The sequence below is a fragment of the Oculina patagonica genome, chromosome 9 (assembly GCF_052425735.1).
Source record: "Oculina patagonica isolate OP01 chromosome 9, crgOcupat, whole genome shotgun sequence".
In the NCBI taxonomy this organism is placed as follows: Eukaryota; Metazoa; Cnidaria; class Anthozoa; order Scleractinia; family Oculinidae; genus Oculina; species Oculina patagonica.
The window spans coordinates 10,818,167-10,833,837 of NC_135766.1; the positions used below are offsets into that span (position 1 = coordinate 10,818,167).

Sequence of the window (15,671 nt, forward strand, 5' to 3'; positions counted from 1 at the left end):
TAATAAAGAAATAAATCAAATTAATGTTAATTAACACTTTTTGCATATCTTTGGGCCGATGGGTCAATGAAGTAAACGATAATAAACGTATCAGCAAGGCTGGATTTCAGGATTTATTGATTTTCGATGAAATGTTATGTAATGTAATCTGAAGCTGCAATTAAATTGTACAAAATGTTACGACTGAATATCTTCGGCAAATGACACGCATTTAAAAACTGATTACATAAAAATATTACTTACATTGTCCGGCCGTAGATAAAAGACATAGAGTATAAACTCGCCAACTAGAGATTCCTTAAAAAACCTTATTAACAAAACATTTAGCTTTCGCGACTTCGACATACATGCATGGCAAACATGTTCAACATAAAAAGATTGCATAATCAAAAGTCGGTCCATGGGGCTTTGCGGCCCTAGTCCATGCGTTGTGTAACGCAACATTCCCCCCCGCAATGGGGAATCCCCATTCTATTCACCAAAGCCTTCGGCAGGAAAGATCACGCAAATCTTGGTAATGGGACGCATGTATGTTCCTGAGGCGGTCTTGACTTGCGCGTTCCGAACCAAGAAGAATCCTGCCAGCGCTCCACTTTCCACGAACTGCGTTCGAGTCGGCCAGAATAACGAAATCGTTGACTGCAACATTTCTCCTTTCAGCATTCCTTTTTTTCCTGGGTACAAGGTGCGGCAGGACATCTCTTGCCCACTTCTTCCAAAACGAATCCACAATTTTCTGGCAGAATTCAAATCGATGGCGGGGATTTTCTTTGCGGCGGAATGGGCCTTGGGGAACTGTACTGGATGCTCTTCCTAACAGGATATCGTTTGGGCATAGATATGCACCATCATCGGGATCATTGGGTATCCTACCAATAGGTCGCTGATTGACAAGGTTGGCAACTTCAAGAAGGCAGGTGTAGAGCTCAAATGGGGTGAGTACAGTGTCTCCAATGGCTTTCTTGAGGGACTTCTTTACAGTCTTAACCATGGCCTCTGAGCACCCATTCCGATGTGGGGCATCGGGTGTGGTAAATTGCCACTTCATACCACGATTGGCGCAGAATTCTGTGAGCTCGGTGTTGTTCCATCCTTGAATCATTAGGCGCAGTTCACGTTCTGCTCCGACCATTTGCGAGCCATTGTCGGAAAGGAGTAGCTTGGGGTAATAGTCCAGTCATTTTACTAAAAATAATGGGTCAACCTGCAACTAATTGCAACAGAAGAAATTCCAACGGTTTTTGACCGAAAAACTTATCGTTAATATCATATCAAAAGTCCCAGAAAATCCCGGCAGGGAAAGTCATTGAAAAATGGGTGTTTTTAGAAGCTCAGAGACACGTTTTTAGAGAAGCACGGAAACGAGGCTGAATAAAGCTTTTCCAAAAAAGCGCGTGTTTATATCTTAAAAGTCAAAAATACAACAAAATTTGAAACGATATCTCAATTGGAAGGTTTTCTTATTTCAACTAGAGATTCCTTAAAAAACCTTATTAACAAAACATTTAGCTTTCGCGACTTCGACATACATGCATGGCAAACATGTTCAACATAAAAAGATTGCATAATAAAAAGTCGGTCCATAGGGCTTTGCGGCCCTTACTTAATTGGTGTCTAGTCCATGCGTTGTGTAACGCAACAATCTTAATAAAGGTAACTTCAATTGAACTATATTCAGAACTTTGTGTGTGTGTGTGTGTGTGTGTGTGTGTGTGTGTGTGGGGGGGGGGGGGGGGGAGGGGGGGGGGGGGAGAGTGCTCCAGGAGACCGCGAAAATCTCCAAATTAACACAGGATGACGTCAATAATAATTCTTATAAAAACAGATTCTTTAGTGAAATTACAACGCAAAAAAGGAAAGCGTCCTTATGACGCCATCTGCTTTGTTTTTTGTTGCCTGAAGTCTTTTTTCATCGATATTTCCATCACGTTTGAATGTGTAACCACAAGTTTTAAACAGAATTATAAACCATTGAAAAAAAATTACTTGACGAATTAATTAAAAGAGAGAAATAACCTAGAGAAATGAGAAACCTAAGAGAAATGACCCAGTTACAAATTTAGTCTCAGCCATTTTGGTTTTTTACATTCAAAAGATAAATACTTTCCCGACTTGAAAGACAAAAACAAAAACAAAAAAAAACTGAACAACAACATGTAGTTGTCAGTCCGGGAAACAGAGTTTTGTATATGTGATGAACATGCTATGTTAGCTCTAATATTCAGCCCCGCATTTTTGTCTACGGTTGTTTTGTTGCTTAGGTCTCAGTCCCCGAGAAAGTCTGAACTCAAATTTTGAGGCCAATAAATTTTGTCCATTTGGCTAACCAGACAGGCGGTATCTTGCATAGCCCCCTACCCCTACACAAGGTGGGTCCTCGTCGAGTACTTTTGTTATGACCACTTCCCTTAAATTGAATGCGGAGCCACGCAGTACCAATACTATACAAATTAGAAAACAGAGAATTAATTATTTAGAGAACCCATCTAATATTTCCTTCTGATGACTGTCAGCTTTAGAACGGAAATGGAGCATTACACTATTACACATCAAATTTTCATCATGCATATGCATATCTCCAACGTACAGACTGTTAGTCTCATGTTTCTACAAACTCAACGTCAAAACAATAATAACGTAATGTTAATCGAAGTTGGACAAACGCATTTTAAATTTTCTCTCATTTTGATTTTGCAATTTTTGTATCTTTTAAATGCCAAGAGCTAGCGAATAAAGATTATATGATATTCTGAATTATTTGATCAACTTGACCATTTGTCAACACATCTATTTTTCGGTTAAAAAGAGACGAACAAGAACTTCCGTCATTCATTATAATGTGGACCACATTACCTCGGCGGGATTCTGAGAACATCAAGGAAAATAAACACTGCACAACAAAAAGGTGCATCCAATACATTGATGACATTTTATTAATGGCCACAGTCGATAGGGTTAATGGTTACCAAATTTGCTAAAAAAGGACTCACATTATCCAGCGAGTTCCGTTACGCCTTTAAAGGAAACGTGTTACCCAGCCTACTTAAACACCTTAAAATCTAATTTAATTACAGTTTAACCTCAAACGAGAGAGATGAAGTGTTGTATCATCAAAAAGCAACATAAAATACTTCCACTTCTTCAGGCATAAAGCCGTTTGTCCCGGCCAGGATTGAATTGCTGCTTTGAACTCCAGCAGGGACCGGGTAGTTTCCATTACCACTTCCAAAGTGTGTGTATGAACCAGGGTTAGTATTTGCATTATCTGCGATGTAGATATCGTGTGCGCCACCAAATGTTGGGCCAATATTTATTGAGGAATAAATTGCGCCACTTGGGTGTTTCACAATGCTTTTAAACGGTGCCAGGCTTTCTTTATTGTGAAGAGAGAAGATGAACGCATTGGGGGTATAACCCCAAGCATCTCCACGCTCTAGAAAAAGTAAAAAAGGAAATGTAGATTATTTTGTTACTCACGTCTTAATAGATGAAACAGTAAGTCATTTTTCCAAACTATAATGCATAATAACATAAAGTATTTCTTTTCGTAAAGCGTTAAACTCTTTAGGTTATGAATTTTAAACTATGGTTTTAAAATATCGCGTGTTCCGAAACCACAATAAAACTGTGAAAATCACATACTACTTACCCCATGGAATATCAGTATATCCTCCAAAAATCCACTGATCATTTAAGATGATCGAGACCGTGTCACGCTTCCCATCACACCTGGTGTGGAAGTTTCTCATGGCCCAACCATGAGTGGAGGCGCGGTAACAGAGCAGCCACATAGCGCGACTTCCAACAGCTGGTGCAAGGAACTGGTGAAGAGTGATTTGATAAAATTCATTGTCGCCTATTATACTTGAGTTATCGAAAAAGCCTGAGTAAAAAAACAAAAACAGAGTTCAACAGATCAGCCTGTCTAACGAAAGAAAAATTGTTGTTGGATTCAGTTCTGGATTAGTAAAGAGTGACTTAAAAGTAATTATACAACGAACTGTGTTTAAAAGCTCATACTAAAGATTATGCATCAAATTTCTTTTCGTAGATGTATTTATTTATTGACTTAATCATCTATCTACTCATTTATTCATTCCTTCATTCATTCATTCGTGCATTCATTCATTCATTCATTCATTCGTTTATTCGTTCATGCATTCATTCATCTGTGCGTCATTCATTCATTCATTTATTTATTTATTTATTCATTTGTGCGTTCGTTTATTTTTTTATGTACGTCTCGCTGTACTGTAATAACAGCCGAAATCTTATCACGCTTTCTTTTCATCCTCATCATCATAATCATCATCATCATCATCATCATCATCATCATCATCATCATCATCATCATCATTTATTTGCCACTTTAGAATTAAACATACAATATAACTTAAATAGAAAGGGCGAGGAGACCTCCAAGAAACCACAAGGCGTATGGGGGAGGCCACCTCGGGTTAGCAATAAGTTTGTAATTTCACTGTGAATGTGCAGCTAGGCCAATTTCAGACTCATTTTATTAGAAATTTAATCATTTTTTTTTTTAAAAGAAGAGAAGCTACTCCAACCAGTGATCGATTCTGGTAAAGAATTCCAAATTTTAGGACCCTGAAAAAGTATTGTAAACTGCTTTAGATTTGTACGACAGTGATGTGGTCGATAACACTTGGCTATTCTCGTGTCATAACTGTGTATTTGACTACTAGTAGAAAACAAATTGGGAAACATCGGGAGCAATAATTGGTTATGATAGTAAATCATAAATTTAGCTATTTGCAAAGCATTGACTTGAAAGATATCTAAGATGCCCAGTTTAGCAAATAAGGGGGCAGAATGTTCTCGATAGTCTGAGTTGGTAATAGCTCGCACAGCATGTTTTTGTAAATAAAAAATTCTATTTAAATTAGTTATATATGTAGAAGACCAGGCTGAATTACAGTAAGTGATATAAGGGTAAATTAAGGTGTAGTACAGAGCAAGCTTAGTATTGTTGCTTAGTATTTCGCTGTAATTTTGACAATTGACAGTTGGAGATGTCTACGAATTCAGAACTTTTTTGAACGTTTAACTCGAAATCACACAAAGATAATACTAAAAGCAAAATTGTCTTTATTTCTTAATTCACCTCCTTCACAACGATCCCCAGCATATCCTGCTGGACAGCTGCAGTTGAATCCATTGACTTGGTCAGTGCACGTGCCATTGTTCAGGCAAGGGCTGCTCGCACACTCATTTATTTCTAAAAGTGAAGAATGTACTTATTTTAATTGAAAAATGTTAAATAAACTAAACACTGCGGGCTGATTGAATGCAGCATTTAATCAAGGATCATTGGCGAAAATAAACAGCAGTCTGGTTTATAGCAATGGCCAAAATTTCGAAACGAAGGTCTATACGCATGAGACCTACGTGAACCTAGGACCTATGGCTTTCGGGTACAAACACAGCAACTTAGTCAGTTGTGTTATAGTAATTGAAGCAGTAGTGTAGCAGCTCTCGTAATTGTGTAATTCTACTAGTCCTCTAGTATTGTAATTTGGGGGCTAAGAGGCGCTGTTTCTATTGTTTGTTTTTTTTGTTCCCTCAAAGTGCAGGAGGACAAAACGGAGCTGTTCCACAGAAAAGCCGTTCTTCATGCACTTCCCAGCTGGCCGAGAAAACGTACGATTTCTAACGAACCAGTCATTAGATTTTTATGAAATTTTACATGGTTATACTAAGCAAGAAAACTGCTGATTACAAAAAACACGGCCAGCCAGATGGGTTGAATTTTTTTTTCTCAGCCAGCTGGAAAGTGCATGAAGAACAGCTTTTCTGTGGAACAGCTTCGTTTTGTCCTCCTGAAAGTGTAGTTGTTCAAACAAATACAAAGCAAATTGCTGTTTTGTTTCATATAAGGGGTGTATTATATGTTTTACAAACCTCTCGACTTTAATTTCGAAAAGGTAAACAAGGTATACTCAATTGTGGGCCACTTAACGAGACCAAGTAGTAAGTAAATTTTCCTTTAAAAGGCACAAATACTGTGCGTATCCAAATGAAATATGAATGTGAGTATTTGATTATTTACATATTATGACCTATTATATCAGCGAAAAGCTAATCAAATATAAGCTATGTATAAGTTAGCCAAACAGATCTTCCATGCCACCCCACTCAGTCCATCAGCTGTTGGACGTTTTGTATTGAAATCGACTACGCGCGCACATATAGCAAAAATGTTTCGCATGTTCTTCTTCCTTGTTCTTTTTTTAGTAACGATTAATCCACAATCTTGGACAAAACCAGTTGAGACAATCGCATTTCACAGATTTTTTGCGCATGTCTTGCCTGTCAAGCTTGTGAAAACATGTTACCCACCTCTTTTCCCCATTTAAGGTAGTTTTATGGGGTTTGCAATTCACCAGGCTTTGTTTCCATAACAAGACAACATCGACAAAATTGAAATAGCGGGAGAAAATTGCCAAAATTGGTAAAAATTAGTTTGTCAATCGTTTTGTCCGAGATCGAAGTTATCTTTGTAGGTTGTCTCACAAGTATATAAATTTGAAACTTTAATTGTGGGCGTGTCTCACACAAGGAATATAATGAGTTTAAAAAAAAAATAATAATAATAATTAAATAATGAGCTTTTTTTTAGGCCATCCCAATAAAATGTTTCGTTTCCCATCGCCCCGTCTCTTGTGATGGTGGGTCGGTCGGTCGGGCAAAAAAAAAAAAAAAGAATGAACACTTGAAGGGTTCTGGGTTCCAGAGAAGGCCCGACTGCAAAGTAAGAAAACCTGATTTGGTCTTTTCGTTCGTTATTCCTTATCAAATGTCTTAACAGCCTTTAAATAACGTAGTATCGATGTTTATTAAAGACAAAGACATCACATCATACATATTGCTGTTAATAAAACAAGATCTTGTGCTTGTAAACTGAAGTACTTGCGTCCTTGACTAGTGAATCTGGATTTTTTTTTGGTTTTTACTTTTCGAAAACAAATGGGTCGGTCGGGCGATGGGAAACGAAACATTTAATTGGGATGGCCTTACTCACGCTAATACTTGAACCGTGTTTATACTCACCCAGCTCACATCGATTTCCATTAAATCCTGGAATGCAACTGCAATTATATCCGCCTACGCGGCTGGTACAGGTCCCATTGTTCGTACAAGGATTCATTGCGCAGTAATTATTGTTAATATCTGTTTAAAGATCCAAACTTTCTATTAGTTAACTTAGTATTGTACCTTAAGGTGCTTATAAAGTTACGTTAATGGGTGATTGATCAGAACGTTATTTTTAAAAACTTTACTAAGCTGTATACCATAAAATTCCGGTTATAAGCCCTGGGCTTATATACAACTTCATAAGAGTTTTTGGGTGGGCTTATAAGTGGAGGGGCTTATATCTCGGAGGGCTTATAAGCGGAATTAAAAAAAAACATCCCGAAACGGGCCACTGGAGTGTTGATCGAAATGCGTTTCTTTAGTTAAAAACGCATAATAAAGCAACATTTAGCCCTTTTCAGTACCCTCATCCGACAGAGGAGGGCTTATAAGCGGGGGGTGGGGGTGAGGCTTATAACCGGATTTTTACGGTATATTACTAAGCCTATGAACACGAGAAAGTTCCTTATTGCTTAAGAAAGAAACCACGCGTAGATCCAACTATATTTGGCGTTTTAATGATATTATACAAACTGAAACTGATTGACTGTGATTCGAATGATTTCCTTTCAGTGAAAATAAGTTTCATCAAAATCCTTTCGATGCTCAGTTATCACCTTTTATTGTTTTATGGAACTGGAATATTCCCTCTTTTTGCTAAAATTGTAAAAACACCATGATCCACCACACTACCCTTTCTTTCCAAAAGCCACATGTACCTACCCATTGGAGCACAGGGAGATGGAACAAACAATCTAGGATCCCCTTCAACACCATGCTTGAAATTGGACCACTTATGTACGTTCCCCTCTCCAGATAGGCATGCTTTTGACATCCGGAAGATGATCTCCTGGCAAAGGACGTAATCCCACACGTTCAGATTACTCAGGAAACCTTGAAATGATCGTCCGCTATCTAGGCCACCTGCTTGGTTTTGACCCAGCATCACTGATCCTCCAGATCGTATCTTGTGGCCTGTTTTGAAGTTTGTCTCACTTGCGGACAACAAGCCATCTTTGTAGAAAATCAGCGAGCCAGCGGTGCTTTCCCAGGTGACACAAATGTGATGCCAGTTACCGTCATTAGCTGACAATGAAAGGTGTCTGGCAGACGAAATAAAACATTTAATCCAGTGGCAGCAAAAACAGAAGGCAGATAAAAGACTGATAAAAAAAATGCATGGAAGTGGTGGGAATTAAGGAGAATAGTTTCTTTCTCTCCAGAAGGTCTCAACATAAATATTGTCAAGTAAGTAAGTGAAAGACTTATAGATCGTTTTATTTCGGTTAGCAACTTTGTATTCGGTGAGCTATAAGCAAATTCAGTAGAGTATTTGTAGTGCATTCAATTGCGTATTAATGTCTTAATTTGTTTTGTAAATTCTTACGTTTTTATTTGGAATGTAATGTAAAATTTTAGTTTTCTACTTGAAGTGTAAATAAGTGTAACGTTACGTATTGTAAGAGTTGTAATGTAATGTAAAGCAATGTAAATATAAAAAGTAAAAAAAAAAAAATAACAATAACATGTATCAAGCTTAGATTTTCCCGCAATGCACTAGATTAATGCCTCTCAAGAAAAGAAAGCAAAGTTATGGTTTGGATCTCGAGTTTAAGCACCTCACAAAAAATGATTATAAAAGAAAAAAGTTCGTAGCGGCAACTGATGGAAATGTTTGTTCATTTTCGCATCAGGTGGTCTTAAGAAATTGTATGTGTTCTGAAAGGGTTATACAGTTATCCTTAACAAATAATAAAGCTCGAAAAACGCAAAATTAAACTGGGTATGACGATAGAGAAACTTACCTTTCCTCGTTCCCAATCCACACAGTAAAGTTATTGTAGTTAGTGATAACCAGTTCATTATCTACTCCAGGTACAGCGTAACTAAATGGTGTCCCACCGCTAGCGTCACTCGATTGCATCCAGAAACACACGGTGAATTGTTCCAAACTCCGCGTACTCCACAAACGCACAAAATCATCCACTCCTTTGTTCGGGAACTCGAAAGCATAATCTATAAAACAGTGAAACAGACATGGCATATCATATAATTTTGAGGGCATCGCTGCACAAGGGGTTATATTACGTTGAATAGAGTGAACTTACATTTAAACTTCTTTTATTTATTTACAATTACAAAGCCCTGAGTTCTAGTGATTGCATAATTATTTTTTTTACGTTTTTTTATTGTTGACATATGCATGTTAAAAAAAAGATATCGCCACCCAAAGTTCCCTCTCTCCAAGACTCTGTCCACCCTCTGTGAAATTAAAACGGAAATTGAATGCCTTTCGATGTCTTTATTTACTCAACGAGACTCGACTAAATATGGACACTTACTATTAAAAAAAGGTCACCAAGGGTGACATGAGTCTAATGCCGTATGGCATAGTGATACAGATTGCGCGGTTTTCGTAAGCCGGTTAAAATTGGTTAGAGGTTTGTGTTCGGGAGTTTAATTTAAAATGCTTATAGCAAGCTAGGGGCATCGTGGATGATTATGGATGAAAACGAAACAGTCATAAATGTTATATGCTTCACAAAATTTAAAGTATGAACAGGAGTTGATGTTACTTCTTCCGTATTGTCCGTAAAAGCAGAAACGATTAAACATTTGGACAAGATTGCGTGACGATTTACAAAAAGCATGTTCATTACAACAAGGGTTGAAGAACTTCACATCGTTTTCTTTCAGATTTTTCACCATTTTGATGATGACTCTTGAAACAGATTTTGCAATAAAAGCACTTGAAATAGTGACTGTTACTCCATTGTACTGTAAGCACTTAGTGACAGATTTTCCTAAAAACGGGTGTAAATGCTCACGTCAATATAATGATGACCTTTTGAACGCTGGAAACTAGGCAATTATTATCGAGCTACCATACACAGGAGCGAAGACTGTTTATCATGATGTACAAATTTCGCGAATCATCACTTCCATATCAATGTAACCATTTTATGATTTTTCTAGCTGTAAGAAGAACTTAAGATCTCTGAGAGTCGTAAAAGCATGAAATTCGATTTCAGTGTATGGCAAAGGCCGGGACAGTGTAATACTGCAAAGCGGCCAAACAAACGCATTTTGATTTAGTCGCGTAACTTGATTTACATTTATCCATGTACATCTTTTATTTTTGAAGGTTTTTGTTTGCACTGTAAAGAAAAAATTGGTCAAAATTCGAATGACTTAAATACAAAATACGAGGTAAAGTTTTCTATTTTTTAAAACAAAATAAATATTTGGTCGCATTGTGTAAATAAACGCGAGTCGCCGTCGAAATATTTTTTCTCAAAGACGTCTTGCTTTTTAAGCGAGACGAAAACACAAGTGCTTAACTGAACTGAAAACGAAGATTTATTTTCACAAAAAGCTTACAAATGTCTTAACTGGAAAATTATTACGTCCTGTTCAAGTGTTGAATAATCGTGACTTGAGAAAGAACTTTTAATTATGCGTGGGAACACGTGTCGCTGATTGGCTGTTTTTAATTGAAACTAATCGTGCGTGTCCGTACGGAGTCCGTTCTTGCAGCTGATCATTGTTTTCTACATTACAGCGAACGATTATCGATCCCGAACCATTCCCTTGGGATTGCTAACAGCTTTTTGTTTCGTTTCCTCAGAAACGATACGGTATTATTTTGGCTTCGATGTGAACTATTTACACAGTGGGGGCTACTATCCAATCAGAAGAACGGTCGTAACCACAAAGTAAATACGTTTGACCGAAGGCAATTAATTTCGTAAAAACATGTTCTTCAAATATCGGAAAGATATTCCTCAGCATGACCAAAAAATATTGAGATTCGTTGCAAACAGAAATATCTGACGACTGCAATGGTTTTAAGTTTGATTAAAGCGATGTATTGTAAGAAAACTAGAGGAAGCTCTCGTAGCGTTTAATTGTTAAGTAAACATTCTAGCGATTTTCTGTAACGGAAGTAAATTTCCACCAATCAGTGTTTGCAAGCTCAAACAAAAACGGGATGACTTGTCGTGTTTGCTAGCACGGGGAGCTGCTATCCAATCACAAGAACGGTCGTAACCACAAAGTAAATACGTTTGACCGATGGCAATTAATTTCGTAAAAACATGTTCTTCAAATATCAGAAATATATTCCTCAGCATGACCAAAAATATTGAGATTCGTTGCAAACAGAAATATCTAACGACTGCAATGGTTTTAAGTTTGATTAAAGCGATGTATTGTAAGAAAACTATAGAAAGCTCTCGTAGCGTTTAATATAATTCTGAAACGGAAGTAAATTTCGACCAACCAGTGTTTGCAAGCGCAAAGAAAAACGGGATGACTTGGCGTATCTCGTGTTTGCTCGCACGGTAGAGCTTAAGTGCGCTACAAAGAGAAGTGCATATTTGCAGGTGAGTTACAAAGCTAATTTCATTTCATGTAACAGAGGAATGTATAAATGTGGGATATTGCCCTATTCTATTTGTACAGGAAGATTCACGGCATCTTCGACGTCACAAACAGCGCGAATACACGCAAAATTGCGTGCGTTCTCGCGTGGATGTACCCGGAATTGCGTGATCAGTGTCACGTGCGTCGCAAAAACATTCGAGTCTACACGGAAAGTTGAGAATGAACAAGCAGCTATTTCAAAAAGAAATAGTGTTTCGTTTCCAGATTGCGGAAGGGTGAGAATAGTGTAACACTTAAGGAGAGGTGGGTTTGGGGTTTACTTTAATTCGGAGAAGGTCCTAGTGTATGTTGAATTTGCCGAATTTATGCACGAGTGAAGAATGAAAAAAGAACTTCATATTCAGTAGTAACTTAAATTCCCATTTAACACCTACTGTCCATTTTGTGTAAAGGAGACATAAATAACTACGTCCTGCTGCAGTTTGGCTTTCAAGAGTTCAAGTAACATAAATATTTCTCTTTATAGAAATAGCATGTGTCTTTCTCTCCAAATTAAGTTAAGTGAAGGGAGCTTGCCTTTATCGTTTTTACTCATCCAGTGGAAATTAAAATGATTTTTTTTATTTCTGCAGAACACTTTTTTGCTTAAAAATGGCACCTGATAGCATAACTTTGAATGTTACATGAATGGAAAAATAACTTACAGAAAATATTTAAATATATTCCTATCGATGTGGGGAAATATCAAACCACAAGAGTAAAATGCAAGATCAGAGTAATGCAATTAATTTAAATGGTTTATTTTTTGAAACAAACAATCCTAAAATAAATCAGATCCATAAATAAAGTGTTTTGTGACTACTGATCTCTGATAAAATGCAAAACAACACTTTAATCGTAGATGAAATTATTACCTTTTGACAAAAAGCTTGAGGTATATACTTCTCTGAGTTGATCACATGCTCAAATCAAATAAATGCCAAATTCAAGACAAACCAAAACCCTGGCCGACAAGAACAGAGATGAGCACACTGTTTCGAAGCCATTTCTTCAAAATCAAATGCCTGTTGTCACTTTACAAAGACACGTAAACAACCAGGGCAAATTAATGTAAAAAACTACCATACACAGATTTTTAACAAGGATTTTTAATTAAGCAAAATTCAAGTTTAAAGAAAGTTTTATGTTATATGTTATATATAGTCATACAAGGATTGTATTTTGCTCGATCCGCGCTGTACGCTCTCCCGGCAAATATAAAATTATCTCCACAGAATAAGACACAGGCAAGTTGCTTCTGTTGTCAGTGTAACAGCCTTGCATTGGTAACACTGATAATAACGATTTGCATCTTTGGCGATACTGTGGAGTTTCGATCAGACGGCGATGGCTTTGAATAATCCAAAATAATGTTTATCAGTATCATTAATTTTATCTCAGAAATCTGCTCCAGCAGTTGCAACGGTAGTTAAAGATGAATTCGCTGTTTAAAAATTAATGTTGAGCGTTACATCAACTAAGGAGACGAATTTAGCTCGAAACGGCAGTTGCACACCTTGCTATACGATACTGTCCATACAAAATTTAAGCTTTGAACAGAACTTACTGTCTTCTTTTTTCTCAACTTTCCGTGCAGACTCGAATGTTTTTGCGACGCCGACGTGACACTGATCACGCAATTCCGGGTACATCCACGCGAGAACCCACGTAATTTTGCGTGTATTCGCGCTGTTTGTGACGCCGAAGATGCTGTGAAATTTTCCTGTACAAATAGAATAGGGCAATCTCCCACATTTATACATTCCTCTGTTACATGAAGTGAAATTAACTTTGTAAGTCACCTGCAAATATGCACATCTCTTTGTAGCGCACTTAAGCTCTACCGTGCGAGCAAACACGAGATACGCCAAGTCATCCCGTTTTTCTTTGCGCTTGCAAACACTGGTTGGTGGAAATTTACTTCGGTTTCAGAATAATATTTAACGCTACGAGAGCTGTCTCTAGTTTTCTTACAATACATCGCTTTAATCAAACTTAAAACCATTGCAGTCGTTAAATATTTCGTTTGCAACGAATCTCAATATTTTTGGTCATGCAGAGGAATATATTTCCGATATTTGAAGAACATGACTGTTTTTACGAAATTAATTGCCATCGGTCATACGTATTTACTTTGTGGTTACGACCGTTCTTGTGATTGGATAGCAGCCCCCCGTGCGAGCAAACACGACAAGTCATCCCGTTTTTGTTTGCGCTTACAAACACTGATTGGTGGAAATTGACTTCCGTTTCAGAAAATCGCTAGAATGTTTACTTAACAATTAAACGCTACGAGAGCTTTCTCTAGTTTTCTTACAATACATCGCTTTAATCAAACTTAAAACCATTGCAGTCGTCAGATATTTCTGTTTGCAACGAATCTCAATATTTTTTTATCATGCAGAGGAATATCTTTCCGATATTTGAAGAACATGTTTTTACGAAATTAATTGCCTTCGGTCAAACGTATTTACTTTGTGGTTACGACCGTTTTTCTGATTGGATAGTAGCCCCCACTGTGTAAATAGTTCACATCGAAGCCAAAATAATACCGTATCGTTTCTGAGGAAACGAAACAAAAAGAAGACAGTCAAGTTCTGTTCAAAGTTTAAATTTTGTATGGACAGTATCGTATAGCAAGGTGTGCAACTGCCGTGTCGAACTAAATTTGTCTCCGTAGTTGATGTAACGCTCAACATTAACTACCGTTGCAACTGCTGGAGCAGATTTCTGAGATTAAATTAATGATATAAACATTATTTGGATTATTCAAAGCCATCGCGGTCTGATCGAAACTCCACAGTATCGCCAAAAATGCAAATCGTTATTATCAGTGTTACCAATGCAAGGCTGTTACACTGACAACAGAAGCAACTTGGCTGTGTCTTATTCTGTGGAGATAATTTTGTATTTGCCGGGAGAGCGTGCAGCGCGGATCGAGCAAAATACAATCCTGGTATGACTATATACATGTATAACATATAACATAAAACTTTCTCTAAACTTGAATTTTGCTTAATTAAAAATCCCGGTTAAAAATCTGTGTATGGTAGCTTTTTACATTAATTTGCCCTGGTTGTTTACGTGTCTTTGTAAAGTGACAACAGCCATTTGATTTTGAAGAAATGGCTTCGAAGCAGTGTGCTTATCTCTGTTCTTTTCGACCAGGGTTTTGGTTTGTTTTGAATTTGGCATTTATTTGATTTGAGCATGTGATCAACTCAGAGAAGTATATACCTCAAGCTTTTTGTCAAAAGGTAATAATTTCATCTACGATTAAAGTGTTGTTTTTCATTTTATCAGAGATCAGTAGTCACAAAACACTTTATTTATGGAACTGATTTATTTTGGATTGTTTGTTTCAAAAAATAAACCATTTAAATCAGTTGCATTACTCTGATCGTGCATTTTACTCTTGTGATTTGATGTTTCCTCACATTGATAGGAATATATTTAAATATTTTCTGTAAGTTATTTTTCCATTCATGTTACATTCAAAGTTATGCTAAAAGGTGCCATTTTAAGCAAAAAAGTGTTCTACAGAAATAAAAAATCATTTTAATTTTCACTGGATGATTAAAAACGACAAAGGCAAGCTCCCTTCACTTAACTTAATTTGGAGAGAAAGACACGTGCTATTTCTATAAAGAGAAATATTTATGTGTTACTTGAACTCTTGAAAGCCAAACTGCAGCAGGACGTAGTTTATGTCTCCTTTACATAAAATGGACAGTAGGCGTTAAATGGGAATTTAAAGGTCAAATGAACAGAAATTTCGATTTTTTTAATTTTTTGCCCACGTGTTTATTAAGAGCCAAATAAACATATCCCTAAGTTTCAAAGTAATTGGACATTGCATCGCAGAGATATTGCAAGTTGAAAAATGCTTTTTCTAGCCCTTCATAATCGTAGAGCGCTCGGAAAAATTGTCGGAAATAAAAAATTGTGACGTCATAATTGGTGTTTTTGAAGACGACCGCAGACCGATTCCGCAGACCGCACGGTTAAAATTTAAATAAATGTGTTTAGTGAATTTCAAGCAGTTATTTCGTTCTGTTTGGCCGTTTTTCAGTTGATTGATTGTTCGTTGT

At 37.0% G+C, this 15,671-nt stretch overlaps 1 protein-coding gene across 1 annotated transcript; it reads right to left on the reverse strand.

Moving 5' to 3' along the window:
- Positions 1 to 475: 475 nt before the first annotated feature.
- LOC144666577 (uncharacterized) lies at positions 476 to 1,163 on the reverse strand. Its single transcript, XM_078527986.1, has one exon. The coding sequence runs from the start codon at positions 1,130 to 1,132 to the stop codon at positions 476 to 478; it is 657 nt and encodes a 218-aa protein (XP_078384112.1). The 5' UTR covers positions 1,133 to 1,163.
- Between the last annotated feature and the right edge of the window lie 14,508 nt (positions 1,164 to 15,671).